The sequence below is a fragment of the Cladophialophora immunda genome (genome assembly GCF_000835495.1).
Source record: "Cladophialophora immunda strain CBS 83496 unplaced genomic scaffold supercont1.6, whole genome shotgun sequence".
In the NCBI taxonomy this organism is placed as follows: Eukaryota; Fungi; Ascomycota; class Eurotiomycetes; order Chaetothyriales; family Herpotrichiellaceae; genus Cladophialophora; species Cladophialophora immunda.
Genome location: NW_015622546.1, coordinates 4,074,344 through 4,100,474, shown reverse-complemented (window position 1 = coordinate 4,100,474; position 26,131 = coordinate 4,074,344). Strand labels below are relative to the sequence as shown.

The 26,131-nt window shown below is 51.1% G+C and overlaps 10 protein-coding genes across 11 annotated transcripts; 5 read left to right on the top strand and 5 right to left on the bottom strand.

The window, feature by feature from the left end:
* Window positions 1–106: 106 nt before the first annotated feature.
* On the bottom strand, window positions 107–3,971 carry PV07_10834. 2 transcript variants are annotated; one of them, XM_016398198.1, is made up of 7 exons: window positions 3,293–3,971; window positions 2,886–3,241; window positions 2,679–2,836; window positions 2,371–2,628; window positions 2,210–2,318; window positions 1,247–2,160; window positions 107–1,191 (listed from the first exon to the last, which is right to left on the bottom strand). In XM_016398198.1, exons 1-7 carry the CDS (start codon window positions 3,776–3,778, stop codon window positions 818–820), a joined length of 2,655 nt encoding a protein of 884 aa, XP_016245389.1. In that variant the 5' UTR covers window positions 3,779–3,971; the 3' UTR covers window positions 107–817. The 2 variants fall into 2 exon arrangements, with proteins under 2 accessions (XP_016245389.1, XP_016245390.1); XM_016398199.1 differs by having other exon boundaries at window positions 2,679–3,241.
* Window positions 3,972–4,451: 480 nt separating this feature from the next.
* Window positions 4,452–6,417, top strand: PV07_10833 (uncharacterized protein). The gene has a single exon (XM_016398197.1). It carries the CDS (start codon window positions 4,598–4,600, stop codon window positions 6,173–6,175), a length of 1,578 nt encoding a protein of 525 aa, XP_016245388.1. The 5' UTR covers window positions 4,452–4,597; the 3' UTR covers window positions 6,176–6,417.
* A 71-nt stretch (window positions 6,418–6,488) lies between these two features.
* PV07_10832 (uncharacterized protein) lies at window positions 6,489–7,439 on the bottom strand (the record flags this gene model as incomplete). The annotated part of the gene is made up of 1 exon (XM_016398196.1): window positions 6,489–7,439. The coding sequence occupies one exon, from the start codon at window positions 7,437–7,439 to the stop codon at window positions 6,489–6,491; it is 951 nt and encodes a 316-aa protein (XP_016245387.1).
* A 543-nt stretch (window positions 7,440–7,982) lies between these two features.
* PV07_10831 (uncharacterized protein) lies at window positions 7,983–8,825 on the bottom strand (the record flags this gene model as incomplete). The annotated part of the gene is made up of 1 exon (XM_016398195.1): window positions 7,983–8,825. One exon carries the CDS (start codon window positions 8,823–8,825, stop codon window positions 7,983–7,985), a length of 843 nt encoding a protein of 280 aa, XP_016245386.1.
* Window positions 8,826–9,237: 412 nt separating this feature from the next.
* PV07_10830 (uncharacterized protein) lies at window positions 9,238–10,558 on the top strand. The gene is made up of 4 exons (XM_016398194.1): window positions 9,238–9,382; window positions 9,455–9,759; window positions 9,817–10,182; window positions 10,232–10,558. The coding sequence occupies exons 1-4, from the start codon at window positions 9,321–9,323 to the stop codon at window positions 10,249–10,251; spliced, it is 753 nt and encodes a 250-aa protein (XP_016245385.1). The 5' UTR covers window positions 9,238–9,320; the 3' UTR covers window positions 10,252–10,558.
* Window positions 10,559–12,744: 2,186 nt separating this feature from the next.
* On the top strand, window positions 12,745–15,114 carry PV07_10829 (pantothenate kinase). The gene is made up of 3 exons (XM_016398193.1): window positions 12,745–13,272; window positions 13,328–13,610; window positions 13,665–15,114. The coding sequence occupies exons 1-3, from the start codon at window positions 13,012–13,014 to the stop codon at window positions 14,450–14,452; spliced, it is 1,332 nt and encodes a 443-aa protein (XP_016245384.1). The 5' UTR covers window positions 12,745–13,011; the 3' UTR covers window positions 14,453–15,114.
* Window positions 15,115–16,885: 1,771 nt separating this feature from the next.
* Window positions 16,886–18,311, top strand: PV07_10828 (uncharacterized protein; the record flags this gene model as incomplete). Its single annotated transcript, XM_016398192.1, has 3 exons — window positions 16,886–17,046; window positions 17,098–18,133; window positions 18,189–18,311. 3 exons carry the CDS (start codon window positions 16,886–16,888, stop codon window positions 18,309–18,311), a joined length of 1,320 nt encoding a protein of 439 aa, XP_016245383.1.
* Window positions 18,312–19,149: 838 nt separating this feature from the next.
* PV07_10827 (uncharacterized protein) lies at window positions 19,150–21,035 on the top strand (the record flags this gene model as incomplete). Its single annotated transcript, XM_016398191.1, has 2 exons — window positions 19,150–19,962; window positions 20,016–21,035. The coding sequence occupies 2 exons, from the start codon at window positions 19,150–19,152 to the stop codon at window positions 21,033–21,035; spliced, it is 1,833 nt and encodes a 610-aa protein (XP_016245382.1).
* Window positions 21,036–21,107: 72 nt separating this feature from the next.
* Window positions 21,108–22,718, bottom strand: PV07_10826 (uncharacterized protein; the record flags this gene model as incomplete). Its single annotated transcript, XM_016398190.1, has 2 exons — window positions 21,108–21,737; window positions 21,795–22,718. 2 exons carry the CDS (start codon window positions 22,716–22,718, stop codon window positions 21,108–21,110), a joined length of 1,554 nt encoding a protein of 517 aa, XP_016245381.1.
* A 650-nt stretch (window positions 22,719–23,368) lies between these two features.
* PV07_10825 (uncharacterized protein) lies at window positions 23,369–26,049 on the bottom strand (the record flags this gene model as incomplete). Its single annotated transcript, XM_016398189.1, has 5 exons — window positions 23,369–23,464; window positions 23,515–25,567; window positions 25,619–25,807; window positions 25,860–25,983; window positions 26,040–26,049. 5 exons carry the CDS (start codon window positions 26,047–26,049, stop codon window positions 23,369–23,371), a joined length of 2,472 nt encoding a protein of 823 aa, XP_016245380.1.
* Window positions 26,050–26,131: the final 82 nt, after the last annotated feature.

The window sequence follows — 26,131 nt, the reverse complement described above, 5'->3', positions numbered from 1 at the left end:
TAAATTTGAAAAGAAAAAAAGGGCGAGCACCTCTCCAGCCGATATATAGCACTCTGGCGTCGGGGCTTCTTCACAATGTTGTGTTGTTACTGACACGGGGTCTGGGCATAAGTCGGAGTTTGATTGTATGGCCGGCAGACCTGTACGTGGCTGACATTGTTGCACTAACTCCATGTTCTGCAACCGCTCAATTACTATCTCCCGCTCTTCTTCCTCTAAGGTGTTGTGCGACTAGCTCTGAACTTCCGCGGGGATTCAGCACGAAATGGAGCCCATGACCAAGAATATGACGGTAATCCATCGGACGAAGCAACCTTTTCCAATCAGCTCGAACACATTGCCCTCAGCTAGCTTCAGCGATATGTTGTACAGAGTCTGTTGCGATCTCGGGCCATAAAAGGCGGCGAGCAGTCTAATGTACGCGCTGTGGAGAGAACCGCTTTCCGAAACACCCAATCCCTCTCGCCCAGAAAGCTGTTATGTTCGTTTCAGTCGCATTTAGGAGCCCCACGCTTCCACAGAGTAGGTGATCCGGTCGCCGGCATATAGTTGTGTTGTCCAGCCATGCTTTTGCGGAAAGCAGAATGTTCCAGCTAGCTGAGACACAATCACAACAACTTTTGAAGTGTCGTATTGACAAATCTGGTTCTTAGAGCACTTGCCCACTAGGCTTCATCAAGATTCTCGCTGGTGTTGCCGATGTGTCAAAATCATTTGTCTTGATGACATTCTGCCCCTCCCAGCTTGTCGGACTGCTCACCTAAGCCATATGTGATGACCTGTATTGTGAACCTAGAGTAGTCATCGTTCAGCAGGTTTACGGAGAAGACGCTGGGGGGTCGCCGGGCGGGGTGATATATCGGTAAGCTGTTGCTTGGTTGTCGGTTGGAATGGGCGTCGCAGATGACATGGATTGCGTTTGGGTCGAAACAAAACTTGCTGTCCTGGATACAACCGTTGGAGTTAGGCCGCCGTTAGGACCGCCAGACTCAGACTTAAGCCACCGTCGACAGAGTCTGTCAAATTCATCCACGACTTGTCCCGTGCTTATATCCATACCGTTCGCACGGATGAAATACTTATCCTGCACTCGCTGGGCGGAGGCCACCGACTTTTTGGTCTTCGAGTGAACTGCAGCATAAATTGACTTGTAGATCCCTTGGCCAGTGTAGCCGATAAGGCCCATGCATGCTTCAACAAACAAATTATCAGGCTGTTATCATCGACAAGGGGGCACCGAACATACCTGATGTTGGTTTCGTCGCAGTCTGCAATGCCCCTTTACCGATCCCTTTGCCAAAGCCAATAATCCCTTCTTTGGCCAAACCCTTTGCCGGCTGCACCATCAAGTCCGTCAGTCCTTGGCCCATTTGATGGACAAAAGTCGTTCCCGCGACTTTGAGGCCGCTTTTCCAGTCAGTCACGGCGGCGTGATCAGGCACTTCCTGGCCGTAGAGCTTCGGCGTATTCCGCAAGCCTTCGGCAACAGCGACCGGGATGTCGACCAACGATCCCTTTATCACTATTCCTGTAATCTGAGAGAGGCTCATGGCAGAGGCCCCCACCATCTTCGCGATTTGTTTGCTTGAACCTTCCCCCGAATCTATATCTAGACCAGGCTCGGACTGATGAGACGAGGCACGACCTAACGCGCGTTCTTTGTCTTTCTGCTTGCGGACTGCTCGTGGGTTTCTCCAGAATCCGCTGACAGCGGCCAGAATATCGTATGACATCTCCATCGAGACAGCGAGTGAGCTAGTAAGAAAGTCCCACCGGCGGTTTTCAATTGTGAATGGTTTTGATTTGTACAATCGAAGGTCGTCGGCCTTGATCCTCTTGGCTTGGATCAAGATTTCAGCCGCAGCCCCAGAGATTTTGAGATGTGTCTTCGATTTCCTGTACACCCAAGTAGCGGGTAATCCGTTGATCAGATCACAACCCATGTCGTCAACTGGCAAATGGCGATGAAATGAATGAACAGCTGTTTTGACGCCCATCTCAGCAGCCATCTTGACAGCCACATCTTTCGCAGCGCTTTGAGTCTCTTCACGCAGGCAATAGCGGATGGAATTGCTCAAATTCTTGCTATTGAGTTTCTTGTAAGAAATTGGAGGTGGTCCAGCCCGTGAGGTGGCAACCACGTTGCCCCAAAATGGCTGACTATAGTTGATCAGCAAGGACAAAGCCATGGGTTCGGACGGCAGCATACTCTCCAAAGAATGGCACAATGACGGTTGGGCGGCCATGCATCAGCCCGGAAGCTGTAGTCCCAGCACCGCCATGATGGACCACCACAGAGACTTGTTGAAACAACCACTCTAGATATTTAGCAAGCGAAATAGCGGAGAGTTTCATCGAGTCATCACTCACCATGTGGACATTCCCCAAGGAAGAAGACATTTTCATCAACAGCTTCGCTTTCCAGGTTGCTCCACCCCTTCGAGATAATGGCGCGCACACAACATTCTTTGACAGCAGCAAGCAGTATTTGAAGGATTTTTTCGGGGTTCTCGACCACGATACTGCCAAAGCCAATATAGATGGGGGTCGGCCCCGACCTCAGAAATTCCTCGAGATCAACAGGTACAGTGTAGGGCGTGGGATCTCGAAGTAGAAACCCGCAGACGTCTGCTTCATTTGTCAAAAAAAGGACTGTGCGGAGAGTATGAAGGACTGACCGATATGCATGCCCCAGTCTTTGGGCTTGGGGGCTAACGCGGGAGACCAGCAATAGGTGTGAGGAACTTGGAGAGTCTCCATGAGGAAAGGAGCTTCGGACATTGGTATGGCTTCGAGATCAATCGATTTCCTCCAATTCTGTACAATGTCGCCAATTCTCGGGGAGAAGTCAGCAGGGCATCGTCGAAAAGGCGGACCTGCCCTACCCATTCCAGGTCAACAATTGGACCATGCCGTATGAGATGTAGTTTGCTAGCTTCGGGTCGGTATTGCCATTCCTGATGTTCGCTAGAGGATGAGGGAATGCTCGGGTTGGGCTCCAGGGCATGGTGAACATAATGTGGAGCGGAATTCCAAGTGCTTGAGCACAGTGAATGTGGGCAAAGGATGGAGGGTTGGCGATAATGGCATTGGCAACGAACGGATCTCCATTATCTGAAGGTGAAATGCATGAAGCCCAGCACCCTTCAAGGATCTCGCGAATCATCTGCCTATTCTTGCTGACGTCTCCTTCTCGCAGGGCCTTCATGCGAGGAAGCAACCCTGGGTTCTTGACCATGTACTAGATAATCAATTAGTTCAGGGCTTAGCAATCAGAACGACATCAAAATACCGCCATCAGTTCGGCAGGATCGCCTCCGACAGAGTAGAACTCCAACCCAGCATTTTCAACAAACTCTCTGAAGACGCTGTGTGTGGCCAGGCGCACTCTATGCCCGTGACGCAGTAGTTCCTGCCCGAGAGCAACAAACGGCTGAACATCCCCACGACTACCAACAATCTGGATCACAATATTCAGAGGCAGTTTCCACGAGTCTAGTTGCGAGATGGTTGAGTATGCCGGTGGGGGTTCAACGGTGTCTTCTTCATCCTCGGATGCTTCAATAAGCTTCGCAAAAACCTGCGCAAGTTTTGAATCGAAGTTGAGAGAGACGCGTCCGTCGTCGAGGACGCTCGTGGTATCATCTAGGAGGGCATCAGGGAGCGGAGAATCGGGTTCGTCAAGAATAATAGCATTGTCCGTGTGAACAGTAGTATTTGGAAGTTGTAAAGGAGGTAAAACAGCCAGTTGGCGAGAGATATCTTGCTTTTTGCCCATAGCTGGGGAATGCTGCTCTGGAGTTGACCAAGAAGCGGCGCATCCTGGGGACTTTCTTTGATGGAAGCCTTCAGCTCGATGACATCTGAACACGGAAGATTTTGCTGAGCACTGCTGGCATGTTCCTCCTCGATTTCCAGGCGACAATATTTCTCGCTGCTTGTGGAGAAGATTTTTGGCTTTTGAGTGGCTTGCAGGATCAATACGTGATACGGCGATACGGTTTCACACCTTCGTGTGGGAAAAAAGGTGGTTGGCTATTGATGACTTTCCGCCCCCAAAATCTTCTCTGGCCGGAACAACGTCAATTAATATCCGAAGTTCACCAGTATGATTGCGTGTCTCAAAGATGGGGGAGGTTCTGCCTGAGCATAGCCCACCTGGTAGTCGAGTCGGACGAGAAGACCCAAGCTGACCCAGCAGAAGCTGCCCGGCAAACCTCCGACAGGCATCATTAATAACTGCCTCCGTTGTTGTCCCTGGTTTCTCCGTCCACAATTTCAATTTGCTAGCTTAGATTTGTGTCGGCTTCTTTCTGCTATGTAGATGAATTTTGCATGCCGAGCATGTAGTGCTAGTTGCCAAATATGCTTGAGGTCTACCCATAAATCTGGCTGGCCAGTCGCGTTCCTTATATTACTGTGTTCTTGGGGACCGCATTGCTCTAGAAATACTTCAGCCTTACGCGGAGAGTTTTGTAGTCGGAATGACACCGCGGAGGACGCTATTCCCCAAATGGAAGTTCCCGGCCAGTTGACGGCATCTGCTCCGCCTACACAAAAAAACTCGAAGAAATCATTTTGACATGCAAGTTTCGCCATGCTACCCGGGAACATTATAGCCGAACGGCTCGAATTACACTTGAACTCGGCAACTGAAGAGTCTAGCAGCGAAGAGGATTTTCGAGATTCTCCTCCAAAACGAAGACGAATTTCGCAGGAGAGTGGTACACCTCCACGCGCCGCCGCCCAACGAGTCCCCGTATCCAGAGTTAAAAGCACCGTCCTTCCAGAGAAGAATGGGCCATCGTCAGCGGCGCGACCTTCGATCCCTACAACCTCTGCTACCTTTCAGTCACTTGCTGTGGCGCCATGGCTGATACATTCTCTCGCCGCAATGGCCATATCACGTCCCACCGAGATTCAGCGAACATGCATACCTGAAATTCTAAGAGGAAGAGATTGCATCGGAGGCTCGCGGACGGGCACTGGGAAAACTGTGGCCTTTGCAGTCCCTATATTACAAAAATGGGCAGAGGATCCCTTCGGTATCTACGCTGTCATTCTCACGCCCACGAGGGAGCTGGCGCTGCAAATTTACGAACAGTTTCAAGCACTAGGGGCCCCGCAGAATCTCAAGACAGTCCTGATAACAGGCGGATGTGACATGAGGCCCCAGGCGGTTGCTCTAGCTAAGCGACCACACATCGTCGTTGCAACACCGGGGAGACTGGCAGACCACATTCTCAGCTCTGGCAAAGAAACTACCATCGGGTTGTCTCGCGCAAAAGTGATGGTCCTTGATGAAGCCGACCGCTTGCTAGCCTCTGGACCGGGCTCCATGCTTCCAGACCTCAACACCTGCCTATCTGCTCTTCCTCCACCTTCGTCACGATTAACCCTGCTATTCACCGCGACAATAACGTCAGAAGTTCGAGCGCTGAAGGAACTTCCGCGCCCACCAGACCGGCCTCCTATTTTCATCTCCGAAGTTGCAGACCTCTCGGACCCCTCACTCTCCTCCAGCCTTGTTCCGGCGACCCTCACACAAACATACCTCCAGATTCCCATGACGCACAGAGACGCCTTTCTTCACGTCCTTCTGTCGGTTCCTTCGTTCATTAAAACCCCTGAGCCCAGCATCATAGTCTTTGTCAACCGCACCAGCACTGCCGACGTCCTTCACCGAACCCTCCTCCAACTCTCTCATCCTGTGACAGCACTGCACTCCGAACTCCCCCAGAGCCAACGAAACAGGAATCTCTCCGACTTTCGCTCTCAGAAGTCGCGGATTCTTATAAGTACAGATGTTGCATCAAGAGGTCTTGATATTCCTGAGGTCAATTTCGTGATTAACTTTGATGTCCCTCGGAATCCGGTAGATTACGTTCACCGGGTTGGGCGTACAGCTAGAGCGGGCAGGGAAGGCACGAGCATCACATTTGTTGGACAGAGAGATGTCGCTCTGGTTCTAGCAATTGAGGAGTACACAGGAAGTAAGATGGTAGAGTGGGCTGAAGAGGGGGTAAACATCGAGACACGTGTGGTGAAAGGCCGGACACTGAAGGACGTGGCCGAGGCGCGAATGGAAGCTCTTCGGGATGTCGAGAGCGGCAAGGACCTGAAAGGCTGGCGAAGGAAGATCAAGAAGGATAGGAAGCGAGCAGTTGCTCAATAATGGACAACCTCGAAGACACGCTTTTCGCCGGGCTTCAATGGTGTCTTTTGTGGACTATGAGTATGCCCGCTATGGTACATTTGTGTCGAACAATTACTATCCGAGATGTTAACGTCCAGCCTCGAGGTTCTTCTCCTCCGTTCTGCTCTCTTCCTATTGCCTGTCTGCCATCTGGCTCTTCAACGATCGTGCATTCATACATCATTCCTCAAAACCTTCACAATTGCATACATAAAGTGCGGACACATACCAATGATGACTCTTGAGTTCATCGTGAGGTTATATTACCACACGTGGCTATTTTGATGCCGTTCTACCTCATCCAGTCAATATCAAGCTCCGCTTTGTATTCGCCCTCGTCATCGATGCTGCTGAGAACAGTGTCTTCTCCTGTCCAGGTGGTTGGTGTGCCGTGACGCATACTTGATAGGCTCCCCGGCTTCTCGCTTCCGTTTACACTGCCTTCTCTCACTCTCCTCGCATTATCATTTGACTGATGTTCTTTCCACCATTTCCCGCTCTCTTCGACAACCCTCTCTTCCCAATCTTTGACAGGTCCAATGACTTCCACACCCTTCTGACCCGCCTTGAGTACATCCCGACAGGGCAGTGACATGGTCATGTTTTCCTGGTTGTTTCCTCCTGTCAAGTCTTTCAGCTTCTCCTCGCCCGCAGCGTAGACCAGGCGTCCAATATTGCTCCAGTACAATGTCCCCGTACACATGGCGCATGGTTCCCAAGTCGACACAAGTGTGCATGAGGCAAGGTATTTCTGTGAGAAGTGGATTGTAGCCAGTCGGGCGAGCTCAGTCTCTGCGTGCTGAACATGAGAGATGGAGAAGTGTGTAAGCAGGACAGTAGTATTGTCAGGCCCTAGAAGCAAGGCTGCAAAAGGCCGCTTTTCGTGCAATGCCGTAGCATTGTTTTGTAGATCCAGACATGCTTTCAACGCAGCGTCAATTTGTTCTTTGGTCAGGGATGTTCGAGTTGGCTCGTAGGTACGAGGAATGTTTAAGCCGGATGTGGGTGGTATTTTGGGGCCAGAGAGATTTGCTGGGGAGCTGGTGGATGAGGCAGGCGAGAATGGAGGATTGGTGGTCAAGGTTAAGGGAGCATTGCCTGTCAGAGTGGTATGAATCGATGAGCTAGAGAGTGCGGTGGACGGCGCTGAACCCGGAGGAGGTTTTCGATGGATTGCGCCTGACGGTGGAGTTTTGTTGTTGGCAAAAGCTGCGGTGGATTTGAGATATGACTGATAACTCATTTTTCGAAGTATTGGAAAGGAGCCAGCCTATCAGAAGTAGCGGGTAGATGAAGCACTGTAGTACAGGCGAGAGCACGAAGAACCTACGTGGTTAGGTTTATCGACCTCCAGAATATTGCACGCAAGTCATCATTCATCGGCTCGTTTGGAGAAGTGATGCTAAAGCGCAGTGCGCATTATTGATAGCAACGTTGTGGATTTTTCATTTCAGCAGGAGCGCAGCGGAGCTCCCATCAATCATAGCCCCAGGTGCAACCCCCAATTTGCGTCACCTCTGTTCAGCAGCCGAGAACGCTGCGGAGAGAGCCAACAGACCTGTTGTACGAAGAGCCCTTTGATTTGTTGATTTCAGGTGGGAGACTGGCCTAAACACCCAGTTCCTGGCGCTAGTGTTTCCGCCCCTGTACGCTGCGAATCCGTCGCGTGGACCGAAGACAGAGGTCGTCCTCGTAGAGCCTTGGAGGCTCAGGGTTGCGAATCTGTATCGACCACCGCTCGTGTTGTTGGTAATGGCATTGCCCTGCGATATTGCATCTTCCTCAATCAGAAGACGAGAATATCGATCTTGTTTTGCTCGGCTCCATATCTCTGACGAATGCTATCGAGATTGAGCAAGGCGACCATGGGTTGAAAAATTTGGCCGTTTGTGAAGATGGTGCTTTTCTTCTCGTCTTGATAAGAGCCATCCACCACAATTCGTTGTAGCCCCTCCGTCTTCAGTTCACCTGCTTCCATCAACTGATTCAGCCTCTCCGGAGTGCCTACAGCGATTCCAACTTTATTACTCCGCAAGAACTGTGCATTCATTTCGAATTTCATGTGTTTAGGCATAAATTTACCGACTTTGGAATCCCGAGTCTTGAACACTCGTAGTTGTCGTATGAGATCTGCTATGCGCATACCAGATATTGCGAGGACGAGGGTATGTGGAGTCGCGACTTCATTGCAGGTAGAAAGGCCCTCTTTACCGCCAGTTGCAAATCTCTCGAGAAAGTCTGGAAGGTTCGCAACGACTCGGTCTCTTCCGTAACTCGTGGTGTCAACAAAAGCCTTCGTGGGTAGGTACCGGTCTTCGAGTTCGATGGGGCTACTGGTTGGAAACCACTTTTGGATGCACTTCGCAAAGTGATCAGCGAGGAGGGCAGGGTCAAGGGCGTCGTCTAGTGTTGGGGTTTGTTCCGGCTTCATATCAAAGGCGGTTCGTTTCGATGAAGGGCGCGGGTCGACATCGTCGAACTCGTTGAGCTTTCGCTTTTTCCCACGGTCGCCCGTGGCCACCTGTTTCTTTTCGAGTTGGATGGAGGTCATCTCATTCTTCCCGCGCTCTTTTGGAGCCAGCAGATTCTTTGCAGCGCCCCTGCGAGCCTTCTTCTTCGTGCGAGACATCGTGGATGGTCGTCCGCCAAAGGGAACGTATGCATGGACGAGGCTGCGCTGAAGATTCGAGGAGACGGCACCAGGTTTAACCTTGCGCAATAAAATAAAATATTTGGAACTCCGCATGGATCACCCCGCATCTGCAACCTTGGCAGAACGTCAACTTGGCTGCTTGGTATGGAGCACGGAGTTAGTCTACTACGACAATCTATCACACTAGGTGATGCGTCCTGCCATCACGGTTCGCAGTCATGGCAAAGTCTGGATAGCCCATTCCGATATAGAAATACAGCCGGCTTGACGTTGTCCGAGGCTCTACTTCTATCCAAACTCCGCCGTCTTTAGTAATCTGTTTGGCGTCATTTCGCGATTGATGACACCATAACGCCTATTGAGCAAGCTTAACAAGTATAAACAGATGGATACTGACCATGGCAGGCAATAATTTCTGATTTTGCTTCCTCAGCGAGAGAACTCCACCTTGTCTCAATTCTCTGTGCCAACATGGGCGCTTTCAAGGACAAGCTTGAGGGCCAGAACATCGTAGTGGTTGGAGGAAGCACAGGGTAAGCCAAACAAAATGTTCCATTGGGTTCCTGCTTTCTGCCGTCTGCCATAACTCGGTTGACAAAGGGTAGGATCGGCTTCGGGGCTGCAGCAGCACTTCTTGATGTCGGTGCCAGAGTAACCATCATTTCATCCTCTTCGGCGAAGTTAGATGCCGCACTGCAAAGACTTGCGTCTCCAAGTGCCAAGGGAGTTGTCGCCGATGTCCGTGACGAGACGGCCTTTGCAGATACTCTGCGATCACTGGCACCTGTGGACCACATTGTCTTCTCGGCTGTTGATAATATCATTCGGGGCAAACTAGAGGACCAGAACCTCGACGAAGCAAAGCACCTCTTTGGGGTCAAGTTTTGGGGAGCAGTCATCACTGGAAAAGGTACATTAGACTGACAACTTTCAAGGACTAAAGCAACCGTTTGCTCACAAGGCATAGTTCTCCTGAAGTATGATATCGTGCGAAAGGGAGGCTCCCTGACTCTCACATCGGGGACGGCTGGCATCAGACCTGGAAAAAATGCTGCCATTGGTGGGGCCTTGAACGGAGGGGTGCTCTCTCTCACCAAAGGTCTTGCCGCAGATCTTGCAGAGAAGAAGATCCGCGTGAATACAGTGGTGCCGGGTTTGGTGAAAACGCCACTCTGGGACAAGCAGGGCAAAACACCTGAAGAACAAGAAGAAATCTTCAGCAAAGCCAGCCAAAATCTCCCGGTAGGGTTTGTTGCCACTCCTGAACATATCGCCGAGGCGTACCTCTACGCCATTCGAGCAGATTATTCCACCGGTAAACTAATAGAGATTGGTAAGTGTAGCAGAGCCAATCTCGTTCCCAGTGCTGACGGGCTTTTCAGACGGGGGTGTTCTGTTATAGCTGCGTCTCGAGCCACACATCAAATGCTGAGCTTGAGCTTGGCTTGGAAAGTACGCGGGTGGTATATCATCAAGCCTTTACAGCCAGGATCCTGAACGAGAGCGCATCTTCCCGTTGATCTGATCGAAACCGGGAAGAGCTTCTGACGGTAAGCAGGGGATTCATTAGCCGCCACTACGATTTACATTAGACCAAGGAAGCAGCAAACGCAACGATGAGCACTAATAGCTAGGAAGCCGTGTTGGGTTTTAGCTATGCGAAGTGGTAGATAGGCCCGAGAATGATAATGGCCTGCCCACGTATCCCAATCACTTAACTACCACTGGTGCATACGGCTTTTGGTCTCTTGAATCAGAAATCTTCTAGGAAGGGGTGTCCCGGGTAGACGAAGTACGCATGGCGATTGCCATTCGGGTGTGCTTCACAGGATGATTTCTATTGCTCATGGTGCCCCTCAGAAGGTGTACCCGCCTGAGGGCCGAGCAACGAACTCTTGACATTGACCACGAGGTTGGCAATGCTGAGGATCAAATAATCTGAGGCGCAATTGTAAAGGTCGACTGAGATCTGGTGTCGACGAGTTCGATTTGATCATAATCACATTATACTGAACGTTTCTAGGTAATGGCAAACCTGGACTTAAAGCAGTGAACCAAAACAGCCCGAAAATTGACAAACAAGTTATCAAAGCTTGTTGACTACAGGCAACAGCCCTATGGCTCCTAATGCCCAAAACAATCGCTGAGCCTCACTCATCACGCCATTCACAACCTAATCGACACCGCAGGGTCTGGCACTTATGCAGTGGCAGTCCAGCATACCCAGCTCCTGACTGTGTTCTTTCTCGTGGCTGGCCAGGTGAGCATCAAACAAGGCTGAGATGGTGATCTTGGTGTACTTCTTGCCTGATAAATGCCTGCCATATAACGCAACGGGAGAGAATCTTTTGAGAAGGTACTTTGAAGGACGCCATGAAGATTGATACTCCGATCTGAAAACGTCATACAAAGCAGTATGCAAGAATTGCCCTCATCTAATTGAAATGGAGCAGCTCAATGGCTTGGTTGACAGTGATTAGGCCATTATAGACGCTCCAAATCTCTTTGTATCTCACCTCTGGGTAGGTATACATGCACACCGGCGGTTATGGGCTTGTAAGCTCGTTGCCTCAGGTTTGGAAAGGGGTAAGGTGATTGTGCAGGTGCAATATATCAGGGGCCACATGAGTGTCTGCAATATCCCAACCCGCTTTCGCTTGCGCCCGTGATCAAGCCTTTTGCGGTCAGAACAATTTTGCAGTCGTGATCTCAACGCGCCCGCAGCGACTTTGCTCAGTCTGTTTCCTTCAAAACAAAAGCTTTTGTAATGTCGTCACCCAAGCCCTCATCGAGAATCGACTGCAACCAATACATGTCTCTCTTGTCTCGGTCGGTTTCGAATTGCCCAGGCAAGGGGTTGCGATGACGGACACCAAGATACTGCTGATGGGTTTTAAAAGATAAAGAAATGGTGTTACGTATTGGCCAGGCTTAGTTTTTCGAGACACGTAGTTCTCCCATGCCATTTGAAGTAGGGCAAGAGTAGGATCTTCAAATGCTAGGGTTCTTCCTTTATCCTCTCCTCGTTGTGAACCGAAGCTCACATGGCAATGTTAATTCATCACGAGCGAGGAGCAACCTCACCCTCTCTACTCACCTGCCCAACTGGGACCACTTCCTGCTCCACTTTCAACGGAGCATATTGTTACAATGCAAGCAATCAAGATATTTGCTGCGCTGACGGCAGCGGTGGGCAATTCTCCTGACCTTTGGAGTGCTATTACTAAGGATCCACGTAGGAGTCTGTAGTGGTGGTTTCGAATGTGGTGTTGGTGTTGCCGCCAATCGATGCTGTCAACAAGTGCGTCCGTATCATGGTCATATTGTCCAGAACTCACTTTCCTAGGGCCAAACGCCAGAGCAGTGCGCACAGAGCCCTACTGTCGATGTAGCGACGACCGTAAACGCAATTCCAGATCCGACGGTCGCTTTACGAACCTCTGATTCCACACATCCACGCGTCTGTATTTCGGCTCTTGGGATTGTGTTCCTGTTATTTGCTTTTCTTTTGTCTGCGTCCAGCAACTTGTGACGTGGCTAATGGTTCGTGGCTTTCGGTGCGCATCTTATTCGGAATTTAAAGAATGGCTTTGCAGACAACTGGGTTGAAACAGCTGGGAGATAGTCGCAATGAGAGCTTTCAGATGTCCTTGGCATAGGACGAGTAGTATGGCAATGGAAGCAAGTCTGTCGAGGAAAGAAAGTCTTCATTCCTCTTTCATGTCACATCAGAATGATGTTACAGTAGCAATAACATTCGGATGAATCTGCGGCCTCCGCTCGGCTTTGGTGACTGTGGGCGAACTCTGCGGGGCCTGGGGGCGAGGGGTTCAACTTTCGCATACCTTGAATCGGCGTCAAAGCATTGATCCGACAAATAAATTTCTTGACCGAGGTCCGCACCACTGGAATATCCGTTGGCTCCAGACCGGCGACTACCACTGATCGCTCTAAGAGTGACTTATCTGTTAGACATATCATTATATGAGCTCGGCCGACCGGATTCTTGCGATGACCATGCACATATATGCTCAAGGCTACTGCGAAATGATCGGCGGCCGATAACTTCAGAAACTCTACGTGTATCGCCGAACAGTCACACGACGCACTTGACTGCCTCATCGTATGGGTTGAACGCCGGCCGCGACTCACTGTTTTCACCATGCCGATCATAGAAGAGACGGTGACGGACAATGAACATCAAGACAGTTCTGCGATCGCCGAAGGCGATGCCTCTGGTCGCCATCCCCGTGTCCCTCCAAACCCAGCTTCGGTCAAGATCAATGTCGAAGGCGCCTTCATCGTCGACGACGAGATGAACCTCCGTAATGGCGCCTCCAGCGAGCATGAACACGTCCATTGGGAACACAAGGACATCCGCCTTCCATATCACACAGATGTAGTGAGCCACGTTGCTCTTGATGTATGCCACCCATGTGATATCTATTTCTCTGCAACTGTTCTGACTCTTACCCTAGATTGGCGGGTCACTGGCGAAGCTGGTCTACTTCTCCCGCGAGCCAGGCTCGACGCACGGCGGCGGACGACTGAATTTCCTCAACTTCGAGACGGACCGGATTGATTTGTGCATTGACTTTATTCAAGAATTGAAGAAGACGCAGTCAAAGCTCAATGGGTCTACTCCACAGGAACTGTGTGTCATGGCAACAGGAGGCGGCGCATACAAGTTTTACAACCGGATGAAAGAGCTGTTGCACGTGGATGTAGTTCAAGAGGACGAGATGGAGTGCCTCATTATTGGTTAGAATTCCAAGAGGAGCTTTTATGCATGATGGCTGACTGGGTTTCAAACAGGGCTAGACTTCTTCATTACCGAAATCCCGCGAGAGGTGTTCACATACAGTGAAGAGGAGCCGATGCAGTTCGCCGAAGCCCGCGCAGACATCTACCCCTACCTCCTGGTCAATATTGGATCTGGTGTCTCAATGGTAAAGGTCTCTGGACCTCGAGAGTTTCAGCGCGTGGGCGGGACGTCCTTAGGCGGTGGGACATTCTGGGGTATCCTATCCCTTCTCACCGGAGCCCGCACTTTCGACGAGATGCTCCGTTTGGCGGAAAAGGGGGACAACAGCGGCGTAGATATGCTTGTGGGTGATATCTATGGCGGGGGATACAGTAAAATTGGGCTCAAAAGCACCACTATTGCAAGCACGTTTGGGAAAGTGTTTCGAATGAAGAGGATGGCCGAAAGACACGCGGAAGACGGTGAAGGGTTATTTAACGGCGATGGTCACGGCGAGGACCATGACATGCTACGAGGATTCAAAATCGAAGACATGGCCAGAAGCTTACTATATGCCATCTCGAACAACATTGGCCAGATTGCTTACCTTCAGTCAGAGAAGCACAACCTCCAGCACATATATTTTGGCGGCTCTTTCATTCGAGGCCATACTCAGACGATGAATACCCTTTCTTACGCCATCAAATTCTGGTCCAAAGGCGAGAAGCAAGCCTACTTCCTCCGGCACGAAGGATACCTTGGCGCTGTTGGAGCATTCCTCAAACGACAACCGAAGAATTGGGGCAGGCGCAACAGTTTCGAGGATATCAGACTAGGCAAAGTGTTGTCGAGGGAATAGCATGGATTCGCATCTCTCAACAAAACAGTGATTATCGGAATCTTGTTCAGATCCGTGCACTTTGCCAGAGAGGTCCATTTGACTAAGAAGGCACCGAGAACCTGTTTATACCTTCGACACCAAAGCCATGCTCCAGAACCACCCTTTGGAAAAGATGGGCACGAATATTCTTTGGCGAGACAAGCGTGTCTTTCAAAAAATACCAAACAAAACACACTACCGCCAGTCCCGCATATCGGAACAGAAGCAAAGGTTACTCCGTGGGCATGCACCTGGGGCAATTAGTATTGTTGTCCTAGACTGGATACCCAGGTATGGGGTGGTCCGAACCACAGGACAACTGGTTTGAGAGAGGGGTCTGGGAGTTGCAGCAGTGCCCGAAGAGGGCCTCCAATGCATCACTACCTGGTGATTCTGTGAGAACCCACAAGAGATTTGGGCTTTCGACAGAAGCTTTTGCGTAAGGCTGGAGGAGGTTTCCGGCGGGCGTAGAAGGTTGGAAAACTCCTTAGTGAGTTGGGAGTGATGCAATATCGCACCGAGGCGGCACTCTTCCGATCAATATAGCGGGAAGTTCCAGCAATATCTTTAATCTACTTCCCTCAGCAGCACACTCCACAAAAAGAGCACGAGAAGTCACCGGCAAGGAGATGCCGCAGCGGAAGTCGAATGCTCAGACCATCATTGCGTGTTCATCTCCGTATCATGAGGGCTAACAGCCAGCACGACGAATGAAGGGCCTTGTGGCCTTAGCCTGGTGAGGCTTTTGGTCGCCAGCAATGCGCGGCAGGAACCAAGGAAAATCGTTCGGGGGTGGATGCTCCCCAAACAAGCACCGCCGGTTGGCTGCCCTCGGGGGGTCTGGCCCCTCTGACGATGCCTGACGTCAAATGGGTTTGCACACTCTCACCCTCTCTCATCCGACCCTCGCATGAGGCTTGTCAACAATGGCCGTTATCCAGCCTCCTTCGGCTCGTTCATATCTTACATTCGTTCCTTTCTGCTGGCGCATTTGAAAGCGCTCATTCCCGTGCGACACCTGCATTCTCTCCAACTCTTGTTGTTTCTTGCCCCTTCGTTTGCGAAACTACAAACCCCAATCCCTTGTTCGGTGACCTGCCGCGCAACTCTCGAGTCTGCGGATGGGTTCGGCATTGCGACGACGACAAACAAGCAGTCAGCAAGACCACAATTGCTTCACTTCCTGCTAGAAATCGCCAGGATTTGACCGCGAGGACCTTCTCAGGGCATTCGCCGTCTTCTAATGGTTTGCGCTTCTACCACCACCGAATGCTAGGACTCGGAATTAACGTAGTGATAGGCTCCCCTCGCGACCCTCGCATCTGCCTTCTTCCCAGCAACCCCCGCTCTCGTACCTCGTCAGGCCACAACCACCATTCTAACGCAATCAACAACGTCGTGTTCAGGACAATACTCTGGAGGTACACTCGCTGGCGCCATTATCGGGACTTTCTTTGGAACCCTCCTGTTGATCTTTCTCTTCAATTCATTGCAAGCGGGCAGTTTCGGAAATCGACGTGAAGAAGTCATCGTTGAGCGCAAACGAAGGCGCCGGAGTCGAAGTGGCAGCTCGTCAGGAGTGCGGCGACCAAGCAGGGTCTACTCTGGGTAGGCATTGGTTTGAGACCTTCTTGGGTTTCAGGATGAGGTGGCAGACGGAACACGAGTTGTACGATTATTGATCATTGAATGACGACGGGTTGGGCAACATTACTACGGGGCACGTCTGCATTGCAGCTGATCGGTTCTCAATTTACGACGAAGAAGGTTGAGCCTGGAGCTATGAGTTTTTGAATAAGGGGGCTGAGATGGGAATCTGGGAAACACCTTGCATCTTATGTTTTTTAAGGATTTGAGACATCTGGGGGAATACAGCCGTATGCGCGACTGATGTGACCATTGGGATTCCTTTGACCTTGCTCAGATGGCCGTGAGAACATCGCGACGTGTGTCTGTACATGAGGATCAAAGGAACGCTGTCAGATATGCAGATGCTGGGATGAGATTTCCAATTTCATTGAACAAGATCGATGAGTTCACAGTCTCTTTTGATATGACTTTTGCGGGTCTGCTGTTAGAGGTGTTTGTTGCAGCGAACTGTTTATTTACTCCATCCTCCCGGCAGGTGAACTCGCTTGACCTGCTGCGCCTGTGACAACCCAGCCGGGCTTCAGCCGAGTAGCGTATTTGCTGCTTGCCTGCTTGCCTGCTTGCTCACTTTCCGCCCTCTGAATCAGTTGACGGGATTCTCGTTGCTACGCCCTGTTCTTCTTTGCAGTCTGTATAACCCAGAAGGTCTTCAGTAATCGGCCACATTTACGCTACCAACCATAAACATCCCGAGATTGACCGTAGACTTTCTTCCGCAGGACGACTATTCAGACTAGCTCGGAGGCACGCGAGTTCGGGACCATGGCCGTCAAAGCGGTGATACCATTCCTTGTGGGAATGATGCTGCTCACTGGGTGCGCCAACACCCTTTTGACAAAGTTTCAAGATCAACAATGTGTACGGGGTTGCAGGAGCGAGAACCCAAAAGACCATAAGACGTTTGAACAACCGGTCATCCAGACGCAAGTTCCACTCTCCGACAGACGGGAGTTTTTGATTGCTAACCTGCACAGAGTACAAATGTTCATCGGCGAGATGGGATGTTGGCTTGTTATGTTGGGCTTCTACCTGTACCGCTACCTTGTCCTGCGCTCCAAAGATGCACCGCTTTTACACAACACCGACGAGGAACAGGAGGAGCAGGAGGAGGAGGAAGATGACACCGTCCGGCCAGTTTCTTCACGCGATGCTACCGACCCAGCGCTGAAGCCACTCTTGCCTAACGCAGACGACCGAGCTCATCTCGAGGGGTGGAAAGTTGTTCTATTAGGCCTTCCAGCATGTTGCGATATCGCAGGCACAACCTTGATGAACGTCGGATTGCTGTTCGTCGCTGCCTCTATATACCAGATGACTCGAGGCGCGTTGGTTCTGTTTGTCGGTCTATTCAGTGTCCTGTTCTTGAAGAGAAAGCTCTACTTGTACCACTGGATTTCCCTCGTTATCGTGGTGTTGGGGGTTGCCTTGGTTGGATTGGCTGGGGCGATTTCCTCTGGCGACAAGAACCCTGCTGCACCCAAAGAGGGTAGCATCGAGCTGATTCGGCACACGATACTTGCTGCGAGAGACGTTATCGTGGAAACGGTGGATCCTAGCGTTCTGCGCACTGTCCTGGGTATTTTTCTGATTGCCTTCGCCCAAATCTTCACCGCTACACAGTTCTGCCTCGAAGAATGGATTCTGGAACATTACGCCCTGGAGCCACTGAAGGTTGTTGCATGGGAAGGCTTATTCGGGTTCATCGTCACGGTCGCCATTCAAGTCATTCTGCATTTGGCGGTCGGCATCACAAAAGCTGGCAAGCACGGATACTTTGATGCCGAGGAAGGTTATCGTCAGGTGTTTAACAACCGTGCAATCGGCATTTCGAGTCTTGCAATCATGGTCTCCATCGGCGGCTTCAACTTCTTCGGCCTCTCGGTTACCCGAAGCATCTCGGCAACTTCTCGATCAATCATTGATACCTGTCGAACGCTCTTTATCTGGATTGTCTCGCTCGGGCTTGGATGGGAATCCTTCAAATGGCTCCAGGTGGTTGGATTTGCCCTGGTGAGTTTAAAGAGCGCCCGTTTCTGCATGGGAAAATTACTGACGCCTGCTGTAGCTAGTGTATGGCACGTTCATGTTTAACGACCTTGTGAGACCACCAATCAAAGCGTTGTTGCCTCAAGGGAGAAACGGCGAACGTGAGCAACTTTTGCCAGAAGAGCCAGTGGAGCATATATAAGGCCTAGCCATCGACACAGGAAGAGTGTCAGACTCAGCTTCGCATCGGCGTATCGTTTTCCAAGTCATAACAGGTCGCTGGAATAGACGTTTGTGTATCCCCTGAAAAGACCATTCTCATTATACAACTGCTCAAGGATGACTTGGATGTCCCTTACGGTATGCTCAGCTTGTTATTCTACGGATCAATGGGCGTGCCATCCCCTATTCTTTCAATTGATCCATTTTCCGAGGATGGAGCAACGGCAATTTCGTTCTGTACAGAGATTCGAATAAAGGAATCCAAGTCTTCTGGCGATATCGAACTCTTCAGTCCCAGATGTCAGCTCCTTTGATTCCTATCTGGAGAGTGGCAATTTCCAAGTGACAGCTCTTGGCGGTGGATTTGGAAACGCAGTGTTCAGGCTTTGTATCCCGTCATGTAAGGCATGACAATTAAAAGGCTGCATATGCCCTCTCAAATTTCAATGTCATGCTATGCGGTGCGACAATTCTCGCAACCTTTCGAGTCTGACACGGTTGTGGTGTGCACCCTGAAGCCGGGTTGAAGCAAGGGATGAATTGCTGCGCTACACGCCCCTAAAGGTGGCTGGACAAGACTCGCTCCAAAGGGTGAACGATTCTGTGTGACGCCGGATCTGATACTCGACAACGATGCAAGGGAAAGATTCAAGAAACGGCTGCTCGCGTCTTGCAGAAGGACCGCGGCGCCATTGGCAGTTGGATTTGCAACACGCGCAGAAGTGAGCAGCTGCCTTTCCCCTGAATATATGTCTCAGCTTATCCTTCATTGAAAGGGCCACATCCGCAGCCTACTTATTCTGGCTCGCACAAACACGATGGAACAATTGGATTCTACTCACGCTCTCGACGCAGCAGCTCACCCTCCAGATCGATCCTCATCGTTCCGTCCCGCTCACTGCTCGAGGGAGGGACAAGTGACACCACCCCCGTCGCCTCAGCCACCGACTGGGGACGGATCCAGAACGCAGCTGTCAAGGCTGCTTCATCGATGCAGGTCTGCGAAATCAAAGCAAAGCAGATTACTGCAAGCCAGGTTTCCAACCGCCACGTCGCAAGAGACATCCTTTCCATTACTTCTGCCCGAATTTCCGCCCATTTGCGAGAACAATTCTCCTACCACGACACTGCCTTCTCCCGGCCTACGCAGGATGTCGGCGAGCTATAACGACCTGCGTGCCCTGGCTCGCAATGAAGCTGCTTCGAGCCCGATCAGCTCATTACTCCCAAGCCCTATTACGGGAGCGCTGCAGAAAGAAGGTGGCTCGTGTTTCAGATTCCACAACCCGCGAGAGCGTTTACCAACACCGATCCCCAACGAAGATTCTTTGGATAGCCTGCACATTTTGTCCTATTATTGCGACGATCAGGACTGCGACGATCAAGACCAAGGAAGCCACTCCTCCGAACACGGGATACTTGAAAACGATAATCTAAGCACAGCGTCGGAATCCATGCCGGTAACACCGCGTGACAACGAGGATCGAGGCATTCTTTGTTCGGACGAATCTGGATGGCTGGCCAACACGACGTCGCATGAAGAGAGGATGCGGCGATTCAAGGCTCGCTACTATCAAGTCATTCAGGGGCCTTGCGCCCTTGATCGCACAGAAGGCAGCGAGGATGGAGTGGTATAAATTCGTACATTTTCTGTTCTGTTCGAAGTGCACTAATTGTATCTCAGAAGATCGCCACGGTCCTCGTTGGGCCAGGAAAGCCGAGACTAGTTCATATTCAACGTCCGCCTTCGAGTCAATCGAGGACTGAATCACCTGGAGAAGGGATGTGTGCTCCATCGACACCAAAGCAGGGGGCAATCGAGGTCTCCGCCTTCAGCCCGTATGACACCCCCTGCGATATGCCTCAAATCGAGTCCCACGTTTCAGACAGCATCTGCCCTCGTATCTCGGAAGCCTCTCCTCCTCTGACCGGGTTCGTCCCACAGCTTACGACCTTTGCAAAGCGAAGCAAGACCAGCATATCAGATACCCGCGAACCCCACGGCGCTGACAATTGTATCCGTAAATTGACAGATCCATTCATGACGTCGCCTCGGAGGACTCGAAGCGATCGATCGTTCCGCACGGTAGAGAAGAGGTGGGCGGTTTTGGACACACTAGAAGTGGACTTGCACTCAATTTCAGAGCTGTCACCTTCAGCCAAGAGCGCGAAATGGTCACGATGCCGAAAGTTAGAAAGGGCGCTCAGTGCGGTGACTGTGGCCATTGACGAATTCCCCGATGGCATGCTCTGTCTCGACTCGCCTGCTGTCGTGGAGCTGCGGAATCCACAAATCTCGAATGCAACCTACATCGAGGCCCTTTGCCGAATATTTCCTTCTGCGTCACCACCGCTCATTTCTGCCATCACGGCCTGGGTGATCGTCGATCTCCACTTCTCTCGACTGAAAGACCAGATCGTTCCCATCGAGCGGTACTGGGCGCAGGCTGCGGCCTCGAACGAAAGTTTGCATCGCATTCCCGAGAAGGCGAGAGAAATGTTGGGAATTGGCCTCCCGGATGAAACGTCCATTAGGCTCAACGAGTATGCGCTTCGAAAGAGAGCGATGGCTATGCAGGCAGGTATCGGCGTTATTGGGCAAAGGTTGATCGAAGGTTTAAGAGGATCGTGGGATGAAGACATATGGCGATCCCTGAAAGTCTTGGTGGAGGTAATTGAGGCGAGTTCGCCGCGTTGGCCATGATAGCAGGTTCCATTGAAACAGTTTCTTGTCCTTGTGACACCAATGATTCGATCCATTCTTGATGTCCGAGAGTTACCGCAGCGCCAACCTGACATTCAACCCCGTTTGATTCAACACCCAGGCATTGCTTACTTCCCATTCCCGCTTAGGGTCATCCAGCTGAATCTTGAACTTCATGAGCAGCGCGGGAACAAGCTTGTGCAGCTCCAGCATTGCAATGTTCTTGCCCAAACAGGACCTCTTCCCGGCACCGAACGAGAGGAGACTGTGTTCCATATTCTTGGTTTCCTTTTCTTTCCTGCTGAGCCAACGACTGGGGTTCCACGTCTCCGCGTCGGAGCCGAAGACATGTGGGCTACGGTGGAAGACCCACGGGTTCATACCCACGACAGTGCCTTCAGGAAGGAAGGTATGGGTGCCGTCTTCATGCTGTAACGTCAAACCTTCTCTCGGAACGACGCGCTCAAGTGGCAAGGACAAGGCTGGATTCAGCCTGAGGCCTTCTTTCACCACAGCACAAAGGTAGGGAAGGTATTGCTGGGTTTCGTTCCACGTTGGGGATGGGCTGGAGATTTTCTTCTGTGCTGCAGCTGAGTCCAGCTCGGCGGTCAAGAGCGAGAGCGAGCCAGGATTTTTGAGGAGATGGTAGAAGATGGCTCGTAGAGTCGACGCAATCGTGTCGCTTCCGGCGTTGATATTCATCTACACGAACTTTGGTTAGGGGCTGACGAGGCTTGAAAAATGGGCTTTGGTACTCACAAATAAATTGGATAGAATCTGAGCGTCTGTCAACGCCTCATCTCCCTCGGTGCCATCATTCCGGGTTTTCAAAAACCGGCTGAGGAAATCTGGTTTGTTTAACTTGTCGGTCTTATTCTCTGCACCCCCTTCCTCCAAGTCCGCCAGTCGCTCCTTAAGTAATCGTTGAGCAAACAATAGGATTGGTGAACTGACACTCTTCCGGAAATATCTCACGTATAGGGGGTTCTTCCCTAGCACTGCTTCGTCCAGCCAAGGCATTTGACCGAGGACACTGAAATAGGAGAAATTCGCCCCAATGGCGTCGATAATGTTGTCGGCATCAATACCAGATTCAATGAATCCCAAGCGCCGGCTGAAAGTGAGCTCTCCGATCACATCGAAAGCAAAGAACTGTAGATAGCGTCCCAGGTCAAGCACACATCCCTGCGAACGCGAAGTGCAGGCAAATTGTTCCTCCAGGGTGAGGAGAAACACATCCGTCGTGCGGTCAACCAGTTCTTCATACTCTACCAGCGTGCTGAGCGAATACGCATGAGCAATCAACCTTTTGGATCTTGCGTGCTGGCTTTCATCTGTCATAGCCACAAGGCTGGCCGCTCGACGTCCATTCACAATATTCTGAAAGCAACTGTAAAAGTCGGATTTCACAAGACCTTTGCCGATCCCGTAGATCTGGGGAATGTAACTCTGCGACCCTGAAATGGAGATGCACTTGGGCCCCAGGCGGACAAGGTTCCCATAATGTTTGTGGAGCATGAGATGTTTCTCGTGGGCATTGCGGTTGTAGACAAGGAGGAGGCGATAGATATCGGAGAGGCGTGCCGCGAAAGGCCCAGGGATTGAGGACAGAGAGAAGTAATCTTTGAGGAGATATAATATGAAGAGGATGGGGACTGCGTATATCAACAAGGGAAGCAGCATGGCTGCCTGAAGAATTCAGGACAAGAGAGAATTGGCCAGGGGAGTAGCGTCAAGTTGAATTCCAGAGGTCAGCAACACATGTCCGACTGCTATTACAGCTCTTGGAGCAGCAAAGATATAAATGAGGCAGCAACGGTAACCCTGGAAACTTTTCTCTCTCCGGGTCGATATCCTCGGCGTTCTTCCGCGCAAAGAAAGCACGCGAGGCGGACTGTTCGAGTTACTCAGGACGAGCGCGACAACAGATCTAGATGACACGAGAAACAGGCTTGTTGGAGGTCTTTTTTTAGGGTGGAAGATGCGGGATGCACCACTGCTTTGGGGCGGAACACTTTCCGTCCCCTCAGTGCGCCGCCCACGTTCGAAACACAAAATTTATGGGGTGTCGACATCTGGAACAGATTCCCTTGCTTGCTGCCGTTACATCCGCATCGCTTTCAGATGTCTCAGGAAGCCCGGTCGGAGCTGAGAATAGTCTTCTCCCTGTCGGATTCTTGCTGATGGGCCCTATACCATGGCAAAGCTTTGCGCCGCTGACCGGGCCGCTTCTCGAAGACGTTCGCCGGTTTCTAGCTGGTTGTCTTTGGGCGGGATGCTTGCGAGTAATCTTCTTGTCTGCACAAGAAGACACAATCAAGTATTCGTCCACCTTACGGCTCCGTCCAGTCGACTTGTTCGGTCACCGGTGAACCCCCATCTTTGGTGTACGAGATTTTCAACCGCAGGCGGAGTTTTGTGGGGAGGGCCTATCGAACAATCAGTCAAAGAGTAATGGTAAAAATACGAAGAAACTTACTCCCGTCGCTGCAACAACCTTCATGCCTTGGGTAGCCTCGTCGCCGACTCCCAATATGCTTTTGTTTATGGCTTGTAAGGTCAACTTCTGACTCTTTGGAACTGCAGCTTGCAAGCCGACATTCGACATCTGCTCAAACGCGGAGGTGTTCTTGAATCTTGCAATGGCTTGTATCGCAGAACCACTTCTGGAGACTTGGATCGCAACAGACAAACCATTCTTGTTGTATACAGGATGTGCTTGTGGTCCAGCAGGTGCAGGGCTGGCGGGTTTCGTAGTTCCGTTGCCGAACAGGTCCATGATGGCATCCGCGTTGGAAGGTGGTGCAGGGCTTTTCGTTTGTGGTGGAGGACTTGAAACTGAGCTCCCACCTCCGAGAATATCTGCCAGCAGGTCTGCTGTCTGCTGTTGGCCGTTCAGCGTAGCGCTGGTGTCAACAGCAGGCACATCGGATCCGCCCATAAGATCAAGAAGCATGTCGGATTCCGTAGTCTTCGCAACTTTCACATTCGTTTTCGCTTTCAGAGTCTTTCGCTTGTCCTTTGCAGGTGTGGTTGACTGGCCGAGCACCCGTTGCTCTTCCTTGATCTCCGGTGGCGGCATTTTCTCCAACACACCTCTTCGAATGGAGTCGTAACCGAACATGTTGCTATATTCAACGGCCCTCTGCTGGATCTCAATGCTAAGGTCAGCCGTTCTGGAATTCATTAACCGCCTTATTCGTTCAATTTGGGACTGATCAGACATCCTCGTAGTCAACTTCATGGCAGAAGTGATGATGTATTCGGTTACCACTTGATTTGCATATGTCGAGTTGAGGATTGTCGTGAACAAGTCGACAACGTCGCTTTCTTTGACTTCCTTCACCAGCTCTTCTTCCTCATACGATCCACCGCGAAGGAGAGCATCACCATATTCGCCAATGACCCAGACTGCAGCCAGAGTCAGGGCCTCCTGTGTGATGTCAGACTTCAGGGCCGCGTATAACTTCTGGACTGCATAAGTTTGCTGATCCGCCGAGGTGGCGATGAGGCGAATGAAGGACGACAGAATCTGCTCTTTGACAAAGTTTCCTGCTAGCTTGACAATCCTCAGCATAGTATCGATGTGCCAGCGTTTGTTAGGGGCGAATCGATCTGCGGCGATGCCAATTTGCGTCGTCATCACGGGTTTGAACTCGGTATCAGCGACTTCCAGAAAAGCCAACAATTCTCGTATGAGTACGCGTACATTGTCTTCTCGGATCAGGGTGAAGCTGAGATCCAGCGCCCGGCGGCGGATGGAGATATCTGGGTCTCTCAAGCATTCTAGGATGGTATTTCGATGCCTTTGAACCGCATTGGGCTCAATGGCGACCACCTTGATCAATGTGTTGAGTGCGACATATCGAATGTTGTTGTCCTTGTTGGCCAAGAACTTCCCTAGGATGTTGACGCCCAGCACCCTCAGACCCGAGTCGGCTTCGATATCTAGAATAGTGAGAACCGCCTCGTACAATATGGCGTTGCCAACATTCTTGGTGGATTCGGTATTGGTGGCGACCTGTGCCAGAATGTCGTTGATCTGCTCGCTGGTCGCAGCGTCTCCGCGCCCCAGAACTCGGAAAAGCCGAAGGATCTTCACTTGCAGGAAAGGATCTGTGATCCCGGAAACATCATGTTCAGGAGTGTATCCCGAGCTCGTCAGACTTTTCAAGGTGCGGACCAAGTGTGGTACAACAGGCCGGAACATTTCCACCACGCCTTCTTCACCACCTTCTGCCTCATCTGCCTCGCACATACTCGTTATCAGAGTCAATCCGCAAAGGAGGACTCCATGATTTCTATCCTGTAACAATAGTTTGGCTTTTTCAAGGAAATGTTCTTGCAGATCTGGGACTTTTCGGCATATTCGCATGGCGCAGAGCGCAGCCTTTCGACGTATGTAGGGGTTGGCGGTGGACACCAGCGTCTCGACTTCGGGAAACAAGTCTCTGGACATTTCAACTGAGGCAATGTTGCCTAAGGTGCAGAGGGCCAGTCCAACGACATATTGATTCGAATGATTAAGATCGCTGTGAACGGTCAGTAAGGCTCTTCAAGGGCCCAATGCAGTGCATACGTACTTCTTCAATGAGTTCGTGACCAACGTGAGGACTTCTTGGTTCTCGTCGAGCAGCAGCATTGTCCCCAGATAGCCCAGTCGTTTGTCCGCAAACCTTGGAGAGGCCAGGAGTTTGAGGCACTCTATCTGGCCGAAATGTGTGCGTTCTCCCAGCGTGAAAAGATATAGCAGCTTTGCGACATTGTTCCTTCTATTTCAGGTCAGAAACATCCCTTCTCACATCGCAGTTGTGATGGAGCGACCTAATATTGTGGTCCCCGCTCTCTTCTCGAAAGCTAGCCCTGATTGCGGCACTTTCTTTTTGGACGACAGCACGCTCGTCTGCAATGGTCTTGGAGGCCCGCACATTGCGGATGAATTGTTTAACTTGAACACTTGTCAGTAGGCCTCGAGCAGCGCAGACAATCCACAGGGCGACTGACGGGAGGTCATGATGGCTCACGCTGACCCAAAGTCCGGGTCGTGGAAGGATGTTCACTCTGTCATGGGGTTTTGGAACTATCGTACGACCGTC

Bases quoted from the DNA above. Each gene is read 5' to 3' on its own strand.
- PV07_10834 (XM_016398198.1), bottom strand. From the start codon at position 3,778: ATGGGCAAAAAGCAAGATATCTCTCGCCAACTGGCTGTTTTACCTCCT. The intron at 3,242-3,292 runs GTATTTTGATGT...TTGATTATCTAG, and splicing joins ATCCTGCCGAACTGATGGCG to TACATGGTCAAGAACCCAGG. The intron at 1,192-1,246 runs GTATGTTCGGTG...TGTTTGTTGAAG, and splicing joins TGCGACGAAACCAACATCAG to CATGCATGGGCCTTATCGGC.
- PV07_10833 (XM_016398197.1), top strand. From the start codon at position 4,598: ATGCTACCCGGGAACATTATAGCCGAACGGCTCGAATTACACTTGAAC.
- PV07_10830 (XM_016398194.1), top strand. From the start codon at position 9,321: ATGGGCGCTTTCAAGGACAAGCTTGAGGGCCAGAACATCGTAGTGGTT. The intron at 9,760-9,816 runs GTACATTAGACT...CACAAGGCATAG, and splicing joins AGCAGTCATCACTGGAAAAG to TTCTCCTGAAGTATGATATC. The intron at 10,183-10,231 runs GTAAGTGTAGCA...CGGGCTTTTCAG, and splicing joins CGGTAAACTAATAGAGATTG to ACGGGGGTGTTCTGTTATAG.
- PV07_10829 (XM_016398193.1), top strand. From the start codon at position 13,012: ATGCCGATCATAGAAGAGACGGTGACGGACAATGAACATCAAGACAGT. The intron at 13,273-13,327 runs GTATGCCACCCA...CTCTTACCCTAG, and splicing joins TGAGCCACGTTGCTCTTGAT to ATTGGCGGGTCACTGGCGAA. The intron at 13,611-13,664 runs GTTAGAATTCCA...GGTTTCAAACAG, and splicing joins GATGGAGTGCCTCATTATTG to GGCTAGACTTCTTCATTACC.